This window comes from Moschus berezovskii, chromosome 2, assembly GCF_049115385.1.
Source record: "Moschus berezovskii isolate FMDL1 chromosome 2, NW_MosBer_1.0, whole genome shotgun sequence".
In the NCBI taxonomy this organism is placed as follows: Eukaryota; Metazoa; Chordata; class Mammalia; order Artiodactyla; family Moschidae; genus Moschus; species Moschus berezovskii.
In genome coordinates, this window is record NC_142461.1 from 17,952,227 (window position 1) to 17,977,491 (window position 25,265).

At 43.4% G+C, this 25,265-nt stretch overlaps 1 protein-coding gene across 4 annotated transcripts; it reads right to left on the reverse strand.

The window, feature by feature from the left end:
- Positions 1-551: 551 nt before the first annotated feature.
- On the reverse strand, positions 552-25,011 carry GPR148 (G protein-coupled receptor 148). Of its 4 annotated transcripts, XM_055398406.2 has the most exons (5): positions 24,708-25,009; positions 21,271-21,384; positions 20,433-20,584; positions 18,393-18,469; positions 552-11,648 (listed from the first exon to the last, which is right to left on the reverse strand). In XM_055398406.2, the coding sequence occupies exon 5, from the start codon at positions 11,624-11,626 to the stop codon at positions 10,709-10,711; it is 918 nt and encodes a 305-aa protein (XP_055254381.1). In that variant the 5' UTR covers positions 11,627-11,648; positions 18,393-18,469; positions 20,433-20,584; positions 21,271-21,384; positions 24,708-25,009; the 3' UTR covers positions 552-10,708. The 4 variants fall into 4 exon arrangements, with proteins under 4 accessions (XP_055254381.1, XP_055254382.1, XP_055254380.1 ...); XM_055398407.2 differs by lacking the exon at positions 21,271-21,384 and having other exon boundaries at positions 18,408-18,469; positions 24,708-25,010; XM_055398405.2 differs by lacking the exon at positions 21,271-21,384.
- Between the last annotated feature and the right edge of the window lie 254 nt (positions 25,012-25,265).

Below are 25,265 nucleotides of genomic sequence, written 5' to 3' on the forward strand. Positions count from 1 at the left end.
ACCGAGCATGTTCTAACACTTCATGTGGTCTGTGTATTGTTTGCAGTGTCTGTCTCTCACCACTATTGAGTTCCTTGGGGACAAAATTCTCTACTTTGTGTGCCAGAATACCCCTCTCAAACTCTTCAGTGCTTCATAAATATTTGTTGACTGAATGCCCCGTTAGCCTGGGCCAGCCGGCCTGGGGGGTCCACAGCATCTCTGAGCAAGCCTCCTGCTTCCCATGGTTCCACACCATTCGTTAGCGGGGAGGTCTCATTCCCGGGACTCCATGTGATAAGCCAGGCTTCAGGGTTGGTTAACTACCCTGAGACCCCTTTCTGCCCGTACCTGTCTTGTCTGGGCCCAGTTCCGTCCCTGCCCAGAGCCTTGCTTCACTTGGATGGATGCATCTAACCCTCACCCTCGCCCACCTTGGGCTGTGGGGGCTGTGGAAGCCTGTGCTACTTTACCTGTCTGTGCTGATCACCTGAGCTCTAGTAGAGAGGTGTTCCCACTCAGAAAAAAAAAAAAAAAACAAACAGAGGCTGGCAGTCATTAATGAGGGAAAAACATAATTTATTCAGAAACTATTGCAACAGGGGGCTTTCATGATGGCTCAGTGGTAAAGAACCCACCTGCCAAGCAGGAGACGCAGGAACTAAGCTGACGGTGTGATTCCTGGGTCAGAAAGATCCCCTGAAGAAGGAAATGGCAACCCACTCCAGTATTCTTGCCTGGGAAATCCCATGGACAGAGGAGCCTGGTGGGCTGCAGTCCATGGGGGTCACGAAAGAGTCGGACATGACTTAGTGACTAAACAATCACAGCATTGCAATAGGCGGAAAGACACCTCAGTATGGAGCCGAGTTCAAATCCAAATCTAACAAGAACAAGAGGGGATTTATAGCCAAGGAGTAGGTAGGGGGTTCTGTGGATGGAAAATTAATAACAAAAAATATCGAGGGTCAGCGGGTAGAGGGTGGATTTTGGTTAAAGAGAATAGGATTCTTGCTGAAGGCAAGCAGATACCAAAATGGGAGGCGGGTGTGAAGAATTTGGCTAGCTGTTGAGGGTAATCACACATCAAGGGTGCTTAGGTAACAAGGATGAGGGATTCTCTCTAAGCTGACTTAGCAGGATTCTTGCTGAAACAGGGCAATACAGCCCCAACAAGGAAGGATAATAAAGTCCAAGGTCAAAGAAGGCTTAGAGGAACCTGAGTAAGGTTAGGTCAAGGCAAGAGCCTCCATCCTCACCTTGGCAAGCAGAGTCCTTTGCTGGTACCACTGGCACCTACCTCACTTGATCTGGCTCCAGGGCTGGGTCCACCTCTACTATTCTGCCCTGATGAACAGGCCAGTCCAGTCAAGTCAGGGCAGAACATCCCGCAGGGGTGAAGAACTGGCTCCCACCCAGTCCTAGCTGTCCACCACCCACAGCCTCCAGATAACGCAGTGGGTGACGGGGTGGGGCAATGCAGAACCCAGCTGCTGGGGAGCCAGAATGCCCCCCAAGCTTCCCAAAGGTCACTGAATAGCTTCTCAGAGGTCCCACAGTCCAGTGGTTAGGACTCTGCACTTCCCCTGCAGGGGACACAGGTTCAATGCCTGGTAGAGGAACTAAGATCCTAAATACCATGCAGCACACCCAGAAAGAAGACAAGCAAAAAATCACTGAAATACTTGCAAGTCCCTCAAGCCCGCAGCCGAAATCTCAGGGGTCATCTCAAGTACCCCTGTGGTCACCTCCAGTTCTGACCTCGACTTAGAGACAGTTGCCTCAGGCTGTTTTGCCCAAAGATTTTGAGGAAGGAACAAGAGACTTTAGACACAGTAAGCTTACCTGCTGCAACTCTCATTTTTACTCAGAAATAGGTAAAGAATTCACAGCTCTTGGGACTTCCCTGGTGGTCCTGGTGGCTGAGAATCCACCTGTCAATGCCAGGGTTCGATCCCTGGCAGGGAGGATGCCACATGCTGCAGGGAACTAAGCCCATGGGCCACAACTACTGAGTCCTCTCTCCCTAGAGCCTGTGCTCTGCAATCAGAGAAGACACCGCAATGAGAAGACTGCCTGCTGCAATGGAGACCCAGTGCAACCAAAAATAACTAAATAATTTAAAGAAGAAGAATTCAAGACTCTGCACCTCATCTATTGATCTGTCTCTGCCCTTTGACTTATTCCGAAGACCAGGCTGGTCTATGAGCCCAGCTGTGTATTTTCACGTTAAGAGTCAGGCTCTTTAATGGGTCTCTTCTGATACCAGCACCCCTGAGAGAGCCAAGTGGGGGCCATGGCCTACAAAGAGGCAACTTCCTGTTTTAAGTGGCACATGTTGTGATCTGCCTGAGTTTCCAAAGGATTTTGGATTCTGTTTTGGCTGTGCTGGGTCTTCGTTGTGGTGTGGGCTTTTCTCTAGTTGCAGTGAGTGGGAGCTACCCTCTGTTTGCAGTGCTCAGGTTTCTCATTTCCGTGGCTTCTCGTGTTGCTGAGCACAGGCTCTAGGGAACACAGGCTTCAGTAGTTGTGGCTCCCGGGCTCTAGAACACTGATTCAGTAGTTGAGGCACACAGGGCTTAGTTGCTCTGCGGCATGTTGAATCTTCCCAGACCAGGGATCAAACCCATGGCCCCTGCATTGGCAGGCAGAGTTTTGACCACTGAGCCACCAGAGAAGTCTGAGTTTCCACCGTTTTAGCTGATTCCTTTTCTGTCTACCAATCAGACCCCAATCCTGTCTGGGCCTCACCCTAGCATCCTCTACCTTTTCATAACATCCATCTAGAATTGACCTACTCTGACCAATCTTGCCTTGAGTTTCTGACCTGTATCCCATCAGCCCAAAGATTGCTGTCCCTCTTCAATATGCCTTCTTCTTAAATGTTCCTAAGGAAGTGCCTACCCCACCCCAAAGAAGCAAGACGGAGGAGTCACAGGATCTTTTCATAGCTTCCTTCAAGTTTAGAGCCCACCAAGCCAAGAACTGCACTGCCACGGGGAATGAGTGTGTGTGTAGAGGAGAGAAATGGGGTTCCATATGCCCCTACTCCTAAGATTCTCAGAGAAAAAAATGTAAGTGCCAAAACTATGATAGGACTGCCCATGCAATCAGCTATGATAGTTATGAGACATAAGTGACGGCTCAGTTTGTTCTGGATCTTCTTGTCCAGATCCTCACATGGAGGATGGGGCTACATATCTCACTGGAGCCTCTTTCATAAGGCTGGAGGATCCACTCACATGGCCAGCAGGATGGTGCTGGTGCATTGGTTCCTGTCCACATGAACTTGGCCACGTGTGGACCTCTCAAAGGGATGCCTATGTGTCCTCATGACTTAGTGGCTGGCCTTCACCAGAGTGAGCCGTCCGAGAGAGAAAGAGAGAGTGCACCAGGTGAAGGTATCATTTTTATGACCTAGTCAGTCAGTCAGTCAGTTCAGTCGCTCAGTCGTGTCCGACTCTCCGCGACCCCATGAATCACAGCACGCCAGGCCTCCCTGTCCATCACCTACGGTCTAATTCATATCAAATTCATGTCATATCAGTTCAGTTCAGTCACTCATGACTGACTTTTTGTGACCCCAATGGACTGCAGCACGCCAGGCTTCTCTGTTCGTCACCGTCTACCAGAGCCTACTCAAACTCATGTCCATCTTGTTGGTGATGCCATCCAACCATTTCATCCTCTGTCATCCCCTTCTCCTCCCACCTTCAATCTTTCCCAGCATCAGGGTCTTTTCAAATGAGTTGGTTCTTCATATTAGGTGGCCAAAGGATTGGAGTTTCAGCTTCAGCATCAGTCCTTCCAATGAATATTCAGGACTGATTTCCTTTAGGATCGACTGGTTGGATCTCCTTGCAGTCCAAGGGACTCTCAAGAGTTTTCTGAAACACCACAGTTCAAAATCATCAATTCTTCGTGCTCAGCTTTCTTCATAGTCCAACTCTCACATCCATACATGACTGCTGGAAAAACCACAACTGTGACTAGATGGACCTTTGTTGGCAAAGTAATGTCTCGGCTTTTTAATATGCTGTCTAGGTTGGTCATAGCTCTTCTTCCAAGGAGCAAGCATCTTTTAATCTCATGGCTGCAGTCACCATCTGCAGTGATTTTTGAGCCCCCCAAAATAAACTGTCTCTGTTTCCATTGTTTCCCCATCTATTTGCCATGAAGTGATGGGACCAGATGCCATGATCTTAGTTTTCTGAAGGTTGAGTTTTAAGCCAGATTTTTCACTCTCCTCTATCACTATTATCAAGAGGCTCTTTAGTTCTTCTTCTCTTTCTGCCATACGGGTGGTGTCATATGCATATCTAAAGTTATTTGATATTTCTCCTGGCAATCTTGATTCCAGCTTGTGCTTCATCCAGTCCAGCATTTCTCATGATGTACTCTGCACATAAGTTCAATAAGTACAGTGACAGTATACAGCCTTGACATACTCCTTTCCCAATTTGGAACCAGTCTGTTGTTCTATATCTGGTTCTAACTGTTGCTTCTTGACCTGCACACAGATTTCCCGGAAGACTGGTCAGGTGGTCTGCTATTCCCATCTCTTTAAGAAATTTCCACAGTTTGTTGTGATCCACACAGTCAAAGGCTTTGGTGTAGTCGTTAAAGCAGAAGTAGATGTTTTTCTGGAACTCTCTTGCTTTTTCAATGATCCAATGCATGTTGGCAATTTGATCTCTGGTTCCTCTGTCTTTTCTAAATCCATCTTGAACATCTGGAAATTCACGGTTCACGTACTACTAAAGCCTGGCTTGGAGAATTTTGAGCATTACTTTGCTAGCTTGTGAGATGAGTGCAATTGTGCTGTATCATATCATATCAAACCAGTCAATCCTAGAGGAAATCAACCCTGAATATTTATTGGAAGGATTGATGCTGAAGCTGAAGCTCCTATACTTTGGCTACCTGATGTGAAGAGCCAACTCACCAGAAAAGACCCTGCCAATGGGAAAGATTAAAGGCAAAAGGAGAAGGTGGCGACAGAGGATGAGATGGTTAGATAGAATCGTTGACATAATAGACATAAATCTGAGCAAACTCTGGGAGATAGTGAAGGACAGGGAAGCCTGGTGTGCTGCAGTCCATGGGGTTGCAAAGAGTTGGACACGACGCAGCGCCTGAACAGCAATTCATATGCTGAAACACTAACTTCTGATGTGATGATATTAGTAGGGGAGAGCTTGGGAGGAGCTTAAGCCATGGAATTCAGTTAAGTTCAGTTCAGTCACTCAGTCGTGTCTGACTCTCCGTGACCCCATGAATCACAGAGCGCCAGGCCTCCCTGTCCATCACCAACTCCCGGAGTACACTCAAACTCATGTCCACAGAGTCGGTGATGCCATCCAGCCATCTCATTCTCCATCGTCCCCTTCTCCTCCCGCCCCCAACCTTATAAAAGAGTGGCCCATTCGTACCCCATTTATAGATTCAACATTTACCCCTTCACCTTAGATGAAAACTTGGGTGAGATCTTGGCTTTCACACTTCTGCTTATCATCTTTTTTATTATGTGTTTATTAAAAATATAACATAAAATTTACCATCATAACCATGTTTAAGTGTACAGTTCAGTAGTATTAAGTATATTCATGCTGTTGTGAAAGATCTCCAGAACTTTTTCATATGAAATAAAAGCTCATCTGAAACTCTACCCATTGAATAGTTCCCATTTCCCCCCTCCTCTCAGTCCCTGGGAATCACCATTCACTTTCTGTTCCTATGAAAGTGACTTCTTTGTGTATCTCCTATCAGACAGCATTTGTCTCTTTGTAGTGAGGGTTTAGTAGCTAAGTCTTGTCTGACTCTTTATGACCCCATGGACTGTAGTCCACCAGGCTCCTCTCTCCATGGAGTTTTCCAGGCAAGAATACTGGAGTGGGTTGTCATTCCCTCCTCCAAGGAATCTTCCCAACCCAGGGATCGAACATGGGTCTTCTGCATTGCAGGCAGTTTCCTTACTGACTAAGCAACCAGGGAAGCCCACTTAGCTTAATATCCTCAAGGTTCATTCATACTGGAACATGTGACAGAATTTCCCTCCTCTTGAAAGCTGAATGATATTCCATTGTTTGGATATACCACATTTTGTTTGCTTATCCATTTATGGACTTTTGGTTTGCTTCCACTTCTTGGCTTATTGTGAAGAGCATTGCCATAAACATGGATGTGGAAATATTTTTTTAGGCTCTACTTTCAATTTTTTGTATTTATACCCAAAAGTGGGGTTGCTGGATCATGGAATAGTCCTATTTTTAATTTTTTGGAACTCATTTTCTGTAGTGGCTGTACAGTTCCCATTTGGGAAATGGGAACATCTCACCAAGGGTGCACAAGGGTTCCAACTTTTCCATATCTTTGCCAATACTTATTTTGTGCTATTTTTAATAGTAGTCATCCAAATGAGAATGAGGTATTATTTTGTTGCTATTTTGATATGCATTTTGGCTAGTCATTCTTAAGTAATTCTTACATCCTTTGGTCATTTTGAGCTACAAGGAACAATCTCATTTTATAAATGTGATAGGCACAATAACATCCCTTACCCCGGCAAAGATATCCTAACCACTGAAACCCATGGATGTTTTGTTACCTTACAAGGATGAATGAAGGTTGCAGCTGGAATTAAGGTTTCTACAGTCAACCCCCCCAACCCCCAGGTTGCCTATGACTTTTCCTGACCTAGAAGATATGGAAGCTGGGAGGACATGTATGAGACAGCAAAGATTATCCTTGTCTAAGGCAGATATAGTATGACCTTTGCATCTTCTGGGTGGGATAGATTTCCAGTGACAATTCTTTCTCTTCTGTAGTACTCTGTGGGGTCCTCAAAGTTATCCCCTCTGAGCCCTTGGGCAATCCTTGTCTCTGACTGACTGCTTCTCACTCCATCTTTATCTTCTGCAGCCAGTGGTAACCTCCATTCTCTGACTGATGAAAGTCCCTCCCCTTAGGCATGAAGCATTTTAGAACAAGCCTTTCCAACAGTTCCAAGGCCAGATGCTTCCCACAGTCCTCTTGGTTCACTGGAATGTTCTGGCATGCTTTCCCCACTCCCCCTCGGGACAGATGTACCATTTTCTCTCCACTGCAGAGATAATGTCTTCACTTGGCCACCAGGAAGGCAATTCGAGCCATAGTCTTTGACCTTTCCAGAAATAAAAATGCTTAAAATACATTAATGTGGCTGATCTTACCTTCTAGAACTTCTTCTAAACAATGGACTGGATTCATTCTACATTTTCTTATGATGGATATTATAAACTACTTTTCTGTTCTTACTTTTTAAATTGTTGCCCAAGTTCATTTTTAGAATAAGTGTTTATAGAGCATATCTACATATAAGTCAATGTGTTTATACAGCATATCTATAGTTGAGCCAGAAATGGTTTCATGCAGCGATAATATGGTAACAGTTGCAATAAATGAAATGTTTCCAAGAACTCAGGAATTTTGAGATAATTCACATTTTTGTTTCAGTAATTTGTTTTTTAGAGCTACTTGAACATTTCCCTTAAACTCCTATCCTTCCTGACTTTAAATTCAATATAATAGCACCATGTCTATAGGGTAAAGGAACAGTTTACAGGAACTCTCAAGTAATTGCAAGTAACGTCAGCCTCTCCCCTTTCCTCTGTATCCTGCCCTAGCTTGAGTTTCTCAAAGAATTTTCACATTATGGGAAACATTGTTGATGTCATTCATGACATAAAATATCATTCTTAATATCAGTTCAAACAACTTTCAAATGCAAGTCCAGGAAATGGAAAACAAAATTATCTTACAAATGAGAAATTCTCAATAATTTCCCCTTCGTTGATCATCTTTTGAGGAAAGCTCAGAAACTGATCAGCTGTTGACTCTTGGAAGAGAAGGAAGATATCAAAAAATGGGGAGGAGGAAGATGTGTGCTTGTGGGCTAAGTTGCATTAGTTGTGTCTGACTCTGTGTGACCCTATGGACTGTAGCTTTCCAGGCTCCTCTGTCCATTGTCTCCAGGCAAGAATACTGGAGTGGGTTGCCGTGCCCTCCTCTAGGGTCCATCTCCTGCATTTGCAGGTGGGTTCTTAACCACTATTGCCACCTGGGAAGCCCAGAGAAGACTTAATTTTCACTAAATACCATTTTGAGCCTTTTGAATTTTATACTGTACCTTCCCAATTCAAAATATTTAATTTTAAAAAGCAATGATTTACATTTGAAAGTACAAAACCATTCTAACAATCAGTGGTACAAGTAGAAGTTACCTTTTGATATTAGAAAACAGAGTTTTAAAAGTTTTGAGGTTAAATTGAATTGTATTAGATTTAGGTCTTACAATGAAGTTAAGCCTGGACAATTTTTTGGTTTTTCTTCCTCTTTCTGCTCTCAGATTGCTTAATATTTCAACAAAAACAAAGAACAACTTGGTTTTTGTGGGGAGAGAGTTTGTACAAAGCCATGTCTTACTGACTGATGAGTCTAGTTTATCATTTGTCGAGATCTGCCGTCTGTCAGGCTCTATACTGGATGCTGGGAGACAAAGGTAAAAGACTGCGCCTGCCCTGGAGAGAGAACTGCACAAGCAAAAGAGAAGGTGGTGCTTTGACGTCTCAGAGTTATTCTTAGAGGAAGAAGGAAAACTTAGAATGAATACCCAGAGAGGACATAAGAAGAACTGAAAGCCAAAATGGAGTCCAGACATGATTCAGAAACTGCTAGGATCTGAAACCAAGGGCAGCCTAAGGACGTAGAGTGTAGTCAAAGCAATCAGTAAAAAGGAGCTTTTTTTTCCCACAAGCCAGCTGTCTACACCCAAAGGAAAGTGGAGAACCAAGGCCCCAATTTCCCAAGCAACAGGTCCAACTCTCAACAGTGATGAAATGATCACCCTGAGTCAAACCAAGAGTATGGAAATTTAAAGGGATGGTCCTGACCTCCCAAGCTCCTGTAAGACCTTTATAAGCCTCAGTTTTCCACATTTGTAAATCAGGAATAATAATCTCTACATTATAAAATTGTTGGGAGCACTTGACATTGTGTATATAAAAGAGCTTACATCATAATATCAGGAGCATAAGAACTGCTCAATACGTGGCATCTGTTGTCCTTGTTGCTGTTTTGTTACCTGAAAATATAAATATCATAATGGTGGATCCCATGATCAGGATCATTCAATCCTCATTTATATACCTTTCAGGGTGTCTTTCTGTACTGCCAATTCTGTGAAACTAGGAACTACATTTCCCAGACTCCTTTGTTCTTAGAGTCTGGGTGCCAGTTAAGTTCTGCCAGTTAGAGGCAATCACAGGAGATTTAGAAGATGGAGGAAGTGGAGGCCATCTTCCTGTTGCTGTTTCTCCCCCAAACAAAGTCACACAGTCATGAGTAACATGAGGGGACAGGGTGAAGGGGGGCAGGCAGTGGTAGAAGCACCTGCCTGACCTCCAAGTTACAGCTGCATTGGTTTGTTCTTGACATCCACAAATGCTGTCCCATGATTTCCACTGCCTAGCCCTTTCAGTGGTTTGTATGCATCCAATTGCTGTATTAAATTTTTATGGGGCAATATACTTATGGTAACGATTCCTGTTTCTAGGACTGAACCCTGACTGATTCAGAAATGGGTGTTTTATCTAAAGAAATATCATATGGAGACTTCTGTGAAAGAAGTTATTTCATACTACAGCCCCAAACTTACTTAGACTTAAATTATGAGTTCCCGTGTTTAAGCCAGTTCAGTGATCTATTTATTGATGCCATTCTCTTTGACATAACACAATTAAAGTTTTCTGGGATCCAGAACAGATAACTCTGTATCTACATATCATTTTAAAAGGTAGAGTATATTTTTATGATGATCACAATCTATCCATTGTCTTTCTTTGTATTCTATTTGGTCAAGAGAAAAATGGTCCCTGAAATAATTTTGTTATTCAATATCTACTGTTACTTATTTTCTTAGTATTAAGAAACCCAACTTTTAACAGAACACAGCTACACTGCTGCTCTCCCTTAAAGCTAGGTCATAGCCAAATGACTAAAATTTAGCCAGTTAGATGTAAGAAAAAGTGTTTTGCAACTTCCGAAAAATGTCTTCAGAAGGAAGGTACAGAGACTTCTTTGCCCCTTCCTCCTTCCTGTTGGCTGGAGTGTGAATGTGATGACAGGAGCACTAACAGCCATCCTGGGTCATGAGGTAGTACACTAATCATGGCAGAGTAGAAGCGAATCATCTCTGTGGCCTACAGAGTTACCACTTAGGCCTGGATTGTGTACCTCCAGATTTCTTTTACATAAGAAAAAAATCAACCTCTAACTTTTTAAAATCACTCTCATTTTGTTGCTGACTTGTTATCACATGTAGCCAAACCTATCCCTACTTAATATAAGTGAAAGAGCCAAACCTCTCTCCCTATCAACCATGGTCTGTTTCTTAGTTTCTAAAAACAAGTGCATTCACAAAAAACTGCTCAACTCCTGATACACAACAAGGTATGCTACCCAAATTGCTAATCTGGGTATAGAATTAGATACAAAATGATTTCTCTTGAATCCAATTCAGTGGACACAGTAATCAAAATTTGTAAGTCAGATGGATAACTTTGATTTACTCATATTACTCTCAAAATCAAATCAAGGCATCAATTTTAGGTTGAGAGAACAGCAAATGCTCAACCCTAGCTTGTGGTCCATTAGGACTAGCGTTATGGATTCAAAATGGCTGAATTTTTATTTAAATTGACACTCTGCTAGTCACACCACAGTGACCACACCACAGTTGACAGCACATCCAGTGGTATAATCTGCTTTGCAACTCTCTATTCCAGAGCCCATAGATCAGAGGGTTAAAACACTGGGCAAAGGCAAAGACTCCAAAAAGCACCAGATTTAAAGCAGAGAAAAACATTCCACACATCTTTCCCAAACCAATGAATAACAGAGTTGGTATTACATGCAAGCCCAATTGCACTAAATGAATAAGGACTGTTTTCCTTGCTTTGATATTTGACCTATTAAAATGGCCAGCCCGTCTCCCTTCTTTGTATATCAGGGAGTAACTTATAAGAATGATAGACAGAAGAAGGAAAAGGAAAACCATGCCAATAGCTCTGGCAGGAATGCCATTCAAGACTACTGGGCAAAGGGGTTCAGATTTTAAAAGAGCAATCTGAGTAGGGCCAGTGCCCTCTATGAGGAAGAGGCAAGCATTCTTCAGTATAATAATGAGCCAAGTACCAGCCAGAATCTTATACTTAACGGAATCTACAAAGGACACAGACGTCAAGGGCCAGCAGATCACCAGGTACGTGTGGGCAGCCATTAAGGCCAGAGTGAAGAGGATCCCTTCTCCAACGCTCAGCTGTGCCCCAAACACCACCCAGCACACCAGGATGGGGCTGTTGGCCAGGAAGGCTCGCATCCCTTGGAAGATCACCCCCAGGCCACAGTAGGAGGAGATGCACAGCAGGTGGTGACAGAGGAGGGTGTATCGAACCTCTTGCCTCAGTTCTGAATTCTGCGATACGATGGTGATAATGATGACCGTGATGAAGGTGGCGAAGGAGAAAGCCACCACGTACACGGAGGCCTTCACGGTTGCTTCCAGCCTCAGCCAATCTGACATGTTGCAGTGCTCAGAAGACAAATTCATGGTCTTCAGGGCAACCTGGCTCCTGCGGGAGAAAAGGATAAGAAAGAATGAATCTGTGTTAAAGTTTCTTGCGTGGTTTTCTGACTCTCTGACCTTGCGTACAGTCCCAAGGAACAAGCTGCCCATTTTTCCCTAGAGGCGATGACAACTTTCAAGAGTATTGACATGGACTAAAGAAAGGAGAGAAGTTATCTGCTGTCCCACTTCCTGCAGACCTCTCTGTCCTCCATCAAAGTTGACTGGACTGGGACTGAGGGAGTATCTGTCTCCGGGAAAGTTGTTCTGCAGACCGTGCTGAGTCCATCAGAGTCTGTCTCTTAAAAATCCAACTCAAGGATTCTCAGAGAATGTAGTCCAAGTGTGATGTCATGTAATTGACCTGTCACTCATGTAGTGTAGATAAGAGGAAGAGAGAGACAGAGAGAGGTTGGAGAGGAGCAAAGCAGAACCACAAAAGCCCTTGCAAGACAGACAGCAACCTGGCTTTCTGATTCCACTAAGATGCCTTGCATTTTCTGCCTTGGGTTCTAAAAATATCACACCCCCTGGATTAGTTGAGCTAGTTTAAATAGGTTTCTATTCTTTTACTCTGGCTCCTAGAGAGCAAAATATATAAAATGGACCTTGAAGAGGCACAGTAAATGCTGCTGGTTTCCTAATGGGCAAGTCACAATGGAGACAATGGCAAGTCACAGCTAGGCGACTTCCTGAGAATTGCCAATGCCGAAGCACCTCATGAAATCCCTTGCTGAAGGCATAAGTTTTTTCCTGCATACTGTGTTGTCATCGTTTGTGGAGAATTTGCCCTGCTCTGATGGATTTTTGTGCCATTATCATGCTGTTGAACTCCAGGCTTGTATTCTCTGGATTCTCCAGCTCTTCAGAGAGGACTCAAAATTGTAATGGTCATTGTCAGGCTTTCTTTTAGCTGCAGATTTTTCCATCGAAATCTTACCCTAGAACCTGTCGATAATAAACTGGAAAATGCACACCTGCCTGCATTAAATGCCTCCTCCTTAATCCCTCGCTCCCGGATCACACAGAGCACCATCAGAGAAATGGAGAGCCCCCCAACTGACTGTGTGAAGACCCCAGAGAGGGGACATTCTACCCCGAGACTGGGGGAATCCCATGAACTGGGCTCTAAGCCTAGATTTGCTGCCAGTGAGCAGTATGACTTTGGATGCTGAACTCACTTTACTTCTCTGGTCCTGAGCTCCTTAAATCACAGCCAGGCAGCATCACCAAGCTCTGCATCCTTTCTCTCTACAGGCACAGAGTCAACCTCACACACATCCTCAAGGGCCCTGGAGTATCTGGGCTTGTACCTTATTCTTGAGAACAAGACTGCCCCAGATCTACCCCTAGAACATTCTCATCTTATTCCCCATGTAACTAGCTTGAATAGAAACCCTTGGCTCTCTAGGACAAGCCTGCCTTGCCTCTCAAGACCTGAGACCCAACCTCTGATCCCTTTACAGGGAGTGAAGACATGCTGAGAGGACAATGGACAGACTAAAGCCAAGACTAGGTTTGAAGGGCCTTGATACCATTCTAAGAGTTCAGATTCATTTTGTAGGCAATAAGGAGGCTTGCATGATTAAAACCAAGAGCAGCATTTGCCCCAGGTTGGAAGCCAATAAAATATGCCCACTTCTGCTTGCAGAGTAGTATTTGATAGGTACTCTAAAGAGCCTCTTGATGAAAGTGAAAGAGGAGAGTGAAAAAGTTGGCTTAAACTCAACATTCAGAGAACTAAGATCATGACACCTGTTCCCATCACTTCATGGCCAATAGATGGGGAAACAGTGGAAACAGTGGCTGAGTTTATTTTGGGGGGCTCCAAAATCACTTCAGATGGTGATTGCAGCCATGAAATTAAAAGACGCTTACTCCTTGGAAGGAAAGTTATGACCAACCTAGACAGCATATTTAAAAGCAGAGACATTACCAACAAAGGTCCGTCTAGTCAAGGCTATGGTTTTTCCAGTGGTCATGTATGGATGTGAGAGCTGGACTATAAAGAAATCTAAGCGCAGAAGAATTGATGCTTTTGAACTGTGGTGTTGGAGAAGACTCTTCAGAGTCCCTTGGACTGCAAGGAGATCCAACCAGTCCCTCCTAAAGGAAATCAGTCCTGGGGATTCACTGGAAGGACTGATGTTGGAGCTGAAACTCCAATACTTTGGCCACCTGATGCAAAGAGCTGACTCATTTGAAAAGACCCTGATGCTGGGAAAGATTGAGGGCAGGAGGAGAAGGGAATGACAGAGGATGAGATGATTGGATGGCATCACTGACTCAATGGACATGAGTTTGGGTAAACTCCAGGAGTTGGTGATGGACAGGGAGGCCTGGCATGCTGCAGTTCATGGGGTCACAAAGAGTTGGACACAACTGAGCGACTGAACTGAACTGCTGAGCAGGGGGCTTTCCTGGTGATTCAGACAGTAAAGAATCTGTCTGCAATCAATGAGACCTGGGTTCAATCCCTGGGTTGGGAAGATCCCCTGGAGAAGGAAATAGCAACCCACTCCAGTATTCCTGCCTGGAAAATGCCCATGAACTTGGCAGTCTACAGTCCATGGAGTTGTAAAGAGTTGGACATGACTGAGCGACTAACGCTAACGTTCACTCACTCTGCAGAGCAGGCAGCTTGTAAGGCAGAAATGTGCTCAATGAAGACAGTACAACCATAGCAAAGGGTTTCAAATGCTCTTTTAAACACATGAAATCTCCAGGAGGGTTGCAACTCTACAAAATCAGGAAGGGCAATAATATTGGCTTTAATTTATTTATGAGACTTCAAGAAGATCAGCAATTTATTCAGGATCATGCAGCCAGAAATAATCTCCCAGTCTCCAGATTCGTATTTCCTTCTCAGAGGTATATTTGCATATCAAGAACCCACAGCTACCAAACCCATATAATCAGCCTTCATCTCTACATACAACCTCCAGTTAATGACATTTCTTAAAGTCTTTTCCTTCTGGAGTTTTAAAATGGGGAATAACTATTTCCTTCTAGCCCCAAATGCTACTCTGGCTTCAGTTTTGAAATAAGACACTGAAGCTAAGAGGCTTCAGCAAAGAATTACCTTATGTCCACAACTGTCCTGAAAAAAAAATCAGAATCAGCTGTCATCCCTCCCTACGCAAATCCTGTAGGAAACAGATGTGTGCGAGGGCTGGAGTGGGTCCATACAGGACCAGCGAAACACCTGGGTCTCGTCCTAAAAGCCCTGCTCAGGACCAACCCCTGAGGGCAACGTGCCGCCCTCAGCGAGAGACTGAATCCACAAACAAATGTAGCCAGACCGTGTATAAAAACACAGCTCTCACCTACCACCTGCAGCAGCCTGCCCCCAAACCAAGCACTTATCTACGGTAACTGGCCTGGAAAGGCAGCCCACTTGCAGCACGTCAGACTTGGGGAAAGTTGGATGGTTGTCTCTGACAATACAGGAAGCCAACCAGCAACTTCTGTGAAATCCAAACAGCCAGACTTGGTTAACAGCTGCCAACTTCTCTAATTTTTGTCCCTGCTTCCAACTTAGGACCAAGCAGAAGTCAGATATATACCCCTAACTGATCACATGGTGCTTCCCTGGTAGCTCAATAGTAAAGAATCTGCCTGCCAGTGCAGGAGATGTGGGTTCAGTCCCCACGTTGGGAAGATCCTGGACTAGGAAATGGCAATCCACTCCAGTATCCTTGCCTGAGAAACCTCATGGACAGAGGAGCCTGGCAGGCTACAGTCTGTGGGGTCACGAAGAGTCAGACACGACTGCATGACTATAAATGAATCACCCAGGATGCCCCGCTTCCCGTTGGCCACTTCCCGCTTCCCTAGGCCCACAGTCCCCTGTCAGGGTACCTGAAACCCTCCCTTGTTTCCATCAGAGAGCTCTCCCACTCCTCTGCCTGTCTGTGGTTCTCCGCCAAAACGCAGGCAATGGTGGCATCGAGAAACCGGAACTTACTTACTTTCAAGAAGCTGAGGACAGCTTCTCTTGGGCCCAGCTAGACTCCCCTCCCCGTCCAACCCAGAACCTGCACCTGGGAATGTCTGAAGGAGGAAAAGTCTCCGCTCTCTGAGAGGGACGCAGGCTTTCCTTCCTGGGTGCCCACTGTCAGTCAGGCAGTGTCTGCCAAGACTAGGGCCAGTGTCAGACTTATTTCCAAGGAGAAGTCTGAAACAAACTTCAGAAGTAGCTGAAACAAACTTCAGAAATGATCTCAGCAGCTAATGGCTGCTGGCAGAAGGCCAATGAGAAAAAGTGGATGCTTCCAGAATGGCCCCCAAAACCTTCCCAAATGATGAGACCTCCTCTCCCACAATAAACCTGCAACCTTCTCTTTAAACATGTCTTCCGCTTTGCTCTAATTGCAGCCTTACTTCTTTGGTACTTTAAAAATCACTTCAGTCTGTGAAGCTTCTGTGATCGCCTCTGTTTTTCTTCTCCAAGTGGGCAGGAAGGAAGGGAGGGAGCCTGTATTTACTGAACACCGGGCACTTGACATCAAGAATAAGCACTTAGTATTAGCTGTGAGTGTTCACCATCTGGTAATGGCTCCCAGAGGTGACATGGGGAACTGCGTGAAATCACAAAGCCAAGAAGGTATATCTTGTGACTTCTAAAGACAGGAGAATCACATATTTTTCTAGTGAGTGCTTTCCCACACAATTAACTTTTGTTAACCTGCCCCCCTCCAACTTTTTTTTTTAATAAAAAAGGAAATCCTCCAGCTTCCTTCCCTGATTTTTTTCTGATTAAAACTTTGATCTACAGACATTCTTCTAAGCACTGCTAAGATTCCTTAATCTAGAGACCTTGTTTTAATAGAAACATGACCTTTCCTTAATGCTCAAAAACACTTCCTAAAAAATGATGTCACCATACACCTACTGTCAATCAATGTTTGACAAAGGAGGCAAGAGAAAAGACAGTTTCTTGGGCAAGTGACTTTGGGAAAGCTGAACAGCTACATGTAAATCATTGAAAGTAGAAAACTCCTTCACACCACACATAAGGTTGCTTGCAGACTTAAATATAAGTAATGACACCATAAAACCTCTAGAAGAGTCATAGCAATACTTTCTTAGGCTGCTCTCCCAAAGCAAAAGAAATAAAAGCAAAAATAAACAAATGAGGAAATTTCATGGGGGTCCAATGCTTAGGACTCCAAACTTCCACAGCAGAGGTCATGAGATGATCCCTGGTAAGGGGAACTAAGATCCTACAAACTGCACTGAAGAGCCTACCCTCCAAATTAAAAAAAAACAAAACTAATAACACAATCAAACGTACATGCTTTTGCCAGCAGAGAAAACCATAAATAAAACAAAAAAACAACCTATGAACTTGAGAAAATATTTGCAAACCATGTGACAGATAAGGGCTTAATTTCCAAAATATACAAACAGATCATACAGCTCAGTATAAAATAAACAAACAAGCCAATCAAAAATGAGCAGAAGAACTAAACAGACATTTTTTTCAAAGATGCACAGATGGTCAACAGGTACGTGAAAAGATGCTCAGCATCACTAATTATTAAATAAATGCAAATCAAAACCATAATGATTTGCCTCACACAGGTCAGAACAGCCATCATCAAAAAGTCTACACATAACAAATGCTGGAAAGGATGTGAAGAAAAGGGTTGCAAACTGGTGCAGGCACTATGGAGAACAGTATGTTGCTGGTTTAGTCGCTAAGTCGTGTCTGATTCTTGCGACCCCATGGACTGTAGCCCGCCAGGCTCCTCTGTCCATGGGATTCTCCAGGCAAGAATACTGCAGTGGGTTGCCATTTCCTTCTCCAGGGGCTTTTCCCGACCCAGGAATCAAACCTGGGTCTCCTGCATTGCAGGTGGATTCTTTACCAACTGAGCTATGAGGGAAGCCTGGAGAGCACTATGCTGCTGCTGCTGCTAAGTCGCTTCAGTCGTGTCCAACTCTGTGCGACCCCATAGATGGCAGCCCACCAGGATCCTCTGTCCCTGGGATTCTCCAGGCAAGAATACTGGAGTGGGTTGCCATTTCCTTCTCCAGGGAGAACACTATGGAGGTTACTTAAAATTCTAGAGTTGCTATATGGTCCAGAAATCCTACTCCTGAGCATATATCTGGAAAATACTTACTATAATTCAAAATAATATTAATCCATGTATCCAATGTTCACTGAAGCACTATTTACAATAGCCTAGACATGGATGCAACCTAATGTCTAGTGACAGATGAATGGATAAAGAAGATGTGGTATATATCTACAAAGGAATATTACTCATCCATAAAAAATAATGAAATACTGCCATTTATGGAAACGTGGATGGACCTAGAGATTATCATGTTAAGTGAAGTAAGGCAGAGAAAAACAAATATCATATGATATTCCTTCTATGTAGAATGTAAAAAGAAATGATACAAATGAACTTATTTATAAAACACAAACAGATTCACAGACATAGGAAACAAACTTGTGGTTACCCAAGGGGAGAGTAAAGGAAGGGGATCAATTAAGAGTTCAGGATTAACAGATACACACTGCTATAGATAAGGCAGAAGGACGTAGTGTATAGCACAGGGAACTATATTCAATATCTTATAATAGACTATAATGGAAGAAAATTTGAAAAGGTATACACACACAAACACATACACATACACATATATAACTGAATCACTTTGTTGGTCACCTGGAACTAACACAACATTGTAAATCTACTGTACTTTAATAATAATAAAAAACTTTTGCACTCACGTCTTTATTGAATACCTTGAGATTTTGAAACACCAGGCAGCCCATTCACAAGGGCAGGTTGAAACAAATCTGCAGACCTGGAATATAAATAAATATTCAAGAAGTATTGGAGAGAAGGTTGCTCATAAAAATAGTGATGAAACTCTTTCATTTTATAACTTAGATAATGATAGATGTGTGTGATCCAACTTATTACAGTAAAGATGATATCTGTATGAACAAAGAGGACATAAATTAATGACAGATCTCACTGTACCACGTACATCTTTGTATTATGAAAACAGAAATAAAGCATGGGGATCATTCCAGAATTTCAGAAAAAGACTATGCAATGCTAACCATAATCATGTCATATGAAAACAGCATTTTCATAAATCATAGAAACCTAAGTAATTAATGTATATGAAACTAAGGTACACTGGTTAAAATAAAACAGGCATTCAATTCTACTTGAATGGAGCTTTCTGCATTGACATGGGACTCAGTTCAGTTCAGTTCAGTTCAGTCGCTCAGTCGTGTCCGACTCTCCGCGACCCCATGAATCACAGCACGCCAGGCCTCCCTGTCCATCACCAACTCCCGGAGTACACCCAAACTCATGTCCACAGAGTCGGTGATGCCATCCAGCCATCTCATTCTCCGTCATCCCCTTCTCCTCCCGCCCCCAACCTTTCCCAGCATCAGAGTCTTTTCCAGTGAGTCAACTCAGGACTAGCCAAGGAATAAAACTGGTAGAGATGAACAGTTACTCAATAGATTGATGAATTCCAATTGCCTATGTGCATAGACCAAGAGCTGCAGATATTCAGAAACCAACACAGGCCAAGGCTCTGGGATTAGGGCATTTACACAATCCTGAATCTTCTGGAAGGTAGTAAATGGCCTTTCTCCTTTCCTGCCTGTTTCTCCAGATGCCAAAGGTCAATACAATGTCTATAAACCACAAAAAGCAAGCAGCAATCTAAATACTGCTGAGAAGATGATTCTCAGTACTGCTTCTCAGAATCTGAAAGGATTTTTGTCCTTGGTCTATCAGTTTCTATTAATAACAAGAGTTCACCTCGCAGCATTTACTTTTGAAATATACTAAAGCTATCTTCTTAATTTTTTAAAACAAATTTATTTATTTTAATTGGAGGCTAATTACTTTGCAATATTGTGGTGATTTTATTGTCACATTGTTGCAATTATTAAGCTAGTTGCAAGTTAACTTACCTGTATATGACTTTAACATTATTAAAGCTTATAAAATAACATACAACAGCCACAATGGTGAATTTTGTGTTTGCTAGCAGGCAATCCTCCACTCTATAGTCTATGGTTTCCTTTCTTGGCATAGTTACGATAACTGCCCCATCCTAAGCAATAAACACACTTTTTCTTCTCAGACGACCACGCCTGGCCTTAGCAGTGAACTGGATGTTTTATTAGTACAATCTTGGCAAAGTTGCAATCAGCAGCTTTCATGAAGTGCTTTGGTTTTCTCTCTCTGATTCGGCCTTGGGGATGATCGTAAACTTTCTGTCAGATTGTATTTCATTACCCCAAATTAAAGTACAATTGAATTTTAACTAGTCTTACTAAGCTTTTTTTGTATGGTGTGATTGGTTTTATGGAAAAAGCACTCCTTAGGTTCTGAAATCTACATATAATAAACATTTCTGGGTTAAAGTAGTTCTTTTTTTTTTTTTTTAAATTATTTAAGGAATGTGAGATCTTGCTTCCCTGAACCTGTGCCCCCTGCAGTGGAAGCTTGGAGCCTTAACTACTGGACCAGCAGGGAAGTCCCAATATTCTTATCTTTATCAGATATCTTTGTGCCATTCGTATTATACATGTCACTCAAAATCAACTCTCTAGACCTGAAAACTGTATTAACTATAAGATTTTAAACAAATCTAATAATTGAAAGTGAAAATTTATGGAATGTCTTAACTGCTTCCCTGCTCTGAGAACTTGGTATCATTTATGAGAAAGATGGCAAAAACATGGACAAGTTTCAAATATTTTGCCTTGAAGAATACATATGAAATCACAAACCTTTAAAATAAAGACAGGTGAGTTCCTTTCTCTTTTTCCCAAAAGGAGTTTCTAGAGAAGGTATTCTTTCTTCTCTTGCATGAAAAATCAGGGTGGGAGATGTTGAGATGAATTCCCAGCAGTACAGACATGGGGCTAGCAGGGAAAACCTCCTAGAAAAAGTAAGGGCATCAAAACCTTTAATAAGCCTGTTTGAGGAAAACAGAAAGCTGTAAAGAATCTTTCGATGTGTGCGTGCATGCTAAGTCACTTCAGTTATGTCCAACTCTTTGCAACCCTATGGACTATAGCCTGCCAGGCTCCTCTGTCCATAGAATTCTCCAGGAAAGGATATTGGAGTGTGTTGCCATGCCATGCTCTCCTTCAGGGGATCTTCCCAACCCAGGGATCAAATGCATGTCTTCTGCATCTCCTGCATTGGCAGGTGGGTCTTTATCACTAGTAATACCTGGGAAGACCAAAGAAGGCCTCTGCTGCTGCTGCTGCTGCTAAGTCACTTCAGTCGTGTCCGACTCTGTGTGACCCCATAGACGGCAGCCAACCAGGCTCCCCCGTCCCTGGGATTCTCCAGGCAGGAACATTGGAGTGGGTTGCCATTTCCTTCTCCAAGAAGGCCTCTAGGAAACTACAACTGCTCAAAAAAAGAAAAAAAATACAGGCTGGCACTGTGGACAGGAGGTGAGGGCAAACCTGATAAAAACAAACTTATAGATGATACAGAAAAAGAATTAGTCAGGAAAGTATCTGGTTTAGGAAACACATAAAGGGTACAGTTAGCTAGATCTAGATACTGGCCAGCTTTAGAGTTTGGCTCAAATAACTAAGAGGGTTTCCAAACCTTCAGGATGCTGACACGGAGAAGCTACCTCCTCAAGGAACAAGGAGCAGTCATCACAGGGATTCTCCGTGTGCAGCACGACTGGATGAATACAAGTGCAGGATGCAAGGCCTCCTGGGAGGTGAGGTGAAAGTGTGAGTCGCTCAGTTGTGTCTAACTCTTTGCAACCCCGTAGACTCTACATGAGATTCTCCAGGCCAGAATACTGGAGTAGAAAGCCATTCCTTCTCCAGGGGATCTTCCCAGCCCAGGGATCGAACCCAGGTCTCCCACATTGCAGGCAGATTCTTTACCAGCTGAGCTACCAGGGAAGCCCTGGGAGGTGAGGGGGTGTGTCTAACTCTTTGCAACCCCGTAGACTCTACATGAGATTCTCCAGGCCAGAATACTGGAGTGGAAAGCCATTCCTTCTCCAGGGGATCTTCCCAGCCCAGGGATCGAACCCAGGTCTCCCACATTGCAGGCGGATTCTTTACCAGCTGAGCTGCCAGGGAAGCCCTGGGAGGTGAGGGGGGCCTTAAATAAGAATACAATGGCTGAGATGAATACATACAACTGGTTCTTCCCAATAAATGCACAGCTGTGTCACTCTGGTCTAGTCAGCCTTGCACCAGCACTCAAAGTACCTTCCAAGATAACTCTAAATTTCCAGCCTTCCCTTTCACCACCTCCTCAGCCACTTAAACTATCCACATCCATGGGCTCCAGGAACCTATCTATGGGGTCCTTGTGCATGTGTGCTGCTGTAGCAAATTCTGCCAAAGCATCAGGCTCCATCACCATTTCCTAGTTATTGCCAATTTTACCCTACTTGAGTATTTACCTTGTTTCAGACTGTCAGCCTGCCCCACTCACAAATGTGTGTCTGCCACTTAATTTAGGTCTTGACTTTCTAGATTCCTGGTCTCAGAACAATGCATATTATTTCTGGATGAGGACTGATGCCCATATATAACCACTTGCTTTTTTCAGAGTTACCAGTGATGCCATGTAAATCCCCACCTGGTCCCCAAGGAAACGTGAGTCAGAAGGCAAATGTATCTACAGGAGGAAGTGCAGTCTCCAGATTAGGGGATCGTAGGTGATAATAGAGATGAGCCAAAATGACTTACAAATAGATGAGAAAAGAAGAGAAGCCAAAGGAAAAGGAGAGAAGGAAAGATATACCCATTTGAATGCAGAGTTCCAAAGAATAGCAAGGAGAGATAAGAAAACCTTCCTCAGGGATCAATGAAAAGAAATAGAGGAAACCAATAGACTGGGAAAGACTAGAGATCTCTTCAAGAAAATTAGAGATACCACGGGAACCATGGTATCTCTAGATGATATTAGAGATACCATGCAAACATGGGCTCAATAAATGACAGAAATGGTATGGACCTAACAGAAGCAGAAGATATTAAAAAGATGTGGCAAGAATACACAGAAGAACTATACAAAAAAGATCTTCATGACCTAGATAACAACGATGGTGTGATCACTCACCTAGAACCAGACATCCTGGAATGCTAAGTCAAGTGGGCCTTAGGAAGCATCACTACGAACAAAGCTAGTGGAGGTGATGGAATTCCAGTTGAGCGATTTCAAATCCTAAAAGATGATGCTGTGAAAGTGCTGCACTCAATATGCCAGCAAATTTGGAAAACTCAGCAGTGGCCACAGGACTGGAAAAGATCTGTTTTCATTCCAATCCCAAAGAAAGGCAATGCCAAAGAATGTTCAAACTACCACACAATTGCACTCATCTCACATGCTAGCAAAGTAATGCTCAAAATTCTCCAAGCCAGGCTTCAACAGTCCTTGAATTGTGAACTTCCAGATTGTCAAGCTGGATTTAGAAAAGGCATAGGAACCAGAGATCAAATAGCCAACATCCACTGGATCATCAAAAAAGTGAGAGAGTTCCAGAAGGACATCTACTTCTGCTTTATTGACTATGCCAAAGCCTTTGACTGTGTGGATCACAACAAACTGTGGAAATTCTAAGACACAGAGATGGCTTGCTGATAAGATTAAGATGTCTCTTTGTATAACATCAGGAGGTAACTAATATCCTCAGCAGAGAGGACACTGTAATAATAGCTGAAAATAGAAGGATGCCTGGGGCTTCCCTGGGGATCCAGTGGCTAAGACTCTATGCTCCCAATGCAGGGTGACCAGGTTCGATCCCCAGTTGAGGAACTAGACCCCATAAACCACAACTAAGTGTTGCATGCCGCGATGAAGACCTGGAGCAGCCAAATGAATCAAAGTAAATATGTTTGAAAAAGAAGAAGAAGAAGCAAAGCAAAGGCCAACACCAAAGAAGCAAAGGCACCTTGATTACTGTAATATCCTGATCCACTCAACAAGTACCTCCCATAAGCTGAGATATTCACAAGGCTGCCACAGTATTATCATTGTATTCAATGACTATCTACCATGTGCCAGAGTACTATGTAAAATGTTTATAGTTAGCTATCTGGAAAAATAAGACAGAATTGCAGGGCAGTTAAGCCTGGAAGCCACAACTTCTGAGACTGTACTCTAGGGCCTGTGAGCCTCAGCTATTGAAGCCCATGTGCCTAGAGCCCATGCTCTGCAAAAAAAGAAGCCACCACAGTGAGAAGCCTGTGTACCACAAGGAAAAGTAGCCCCCGTTCAGTGCAACTAGAGAAAGCCCGTGTGCAGCCATAAAGACCCATTGCAATTAAAAATAGTAAATAAATAAATAAAACTAATTTAAAAAGAAAAGAAAACAACATCCCATTTAAGAAAAAAGAAAAATAAGACAGAATCTCTCTGTTTGTGGAGCTCACAGTCTTTTAAGGAAAACAGATACATAAGCAAATAGTTTTAATACTATGAGTTAAGAGCTTTAATTCAAAGTGTCTTGGAAACCCAGTGGAGGGAGTCTAATCTCCCCAGAAGCATCAGGGAAAATTCTCTAGGCAGCTTCCCTAGAAATTAATAAGGATTCATCCATTCAACTAGCTGGCCTTCCATTAATTCATCATGGATGTGTTGAGTACTTCTGATCATTCTAGATGCTGTGCGTACAATACTGAACAAGACAAACAAGTTTCCTCCCTGAGTGGTGCTTATTTAATCCATTCCTGTGGGAGGGAGTGAATGACATTACCAAGAGAAACACAGAATGTTCCCTTCAGACCACCCAATATCCACCCTCTGGCCTCATTTCCTCTCCCACATATATTTTCCGACTGAGACCAGAGTGCCTTGACCTCTCAAATGGGAGCATTTTGATCCTTTTGGTAAGTACAGCTCTCACCATGACACAGAATTGCCAGTTCATTTCTTCCCATCTCAGTAAGAATAATTTCGGAAGTGCAGGATCAGATAAAATCAAGTTTCTGAAAATGCAGAGCTGAGAATCAATTTCAAGCAGAAATAGAAGTGAGTCATGGGACACCCAGGCTGCCATGAGATTTCCTTACCTTCTTTCACCAGTGGAAGTCTTTTATGCCAGTGGAACAAGTTCTCTTTTCTAGGATAAATTATGTGGAAGAGCAGCAGGAGTTTCGTCATGAATTGTAGGAAGACCTCCCACTACCCAGCATCTAACAGAAGTGAAGCCAGAGACGTACTCCACTTTGATTTCTCCCTTCAGACCTGGGGCCCCTTCTGTGGTGCCTACAGCCAGTGTCACATTGTGATTCAGGGTGCCGAGAATGCTGGGGACTCTCTAGGGTGGCCACTTCCTGAAGGAACACTCAGCCACCCTCTGTCCAAGAAGGAAGTGGGGGAACAGGGCCAGCTCCTCCCCTTCTGTGCATAGAGGCTCCTCTGCAAAGAGACACATGTGCTCTGCACCCCATATGGTATAGGGACTCCCTTCATAGTGCTTAAATGTGACAAGTGAAAATGTCTCTAGAGAAAGCTCAAATGTTTCCCACCCTAACATTAGGGGGAAATTCTAACCACTGGAACCAGTGGTTTCAAACCAGACTAACCTTCAAAGATCTCAGATTACGCCTTTAGAAATGACCACAATT

Bases quoted from the DNA above. Each gene is read 5' to 3' on its own strand.
- GPR148 (XM_088845047.1), bottom strand. From the start codon at position 11,626: ATGAATTTGTCTTCTGAGCACTGCAACATGTCAGATTGGCTGAGGCTG.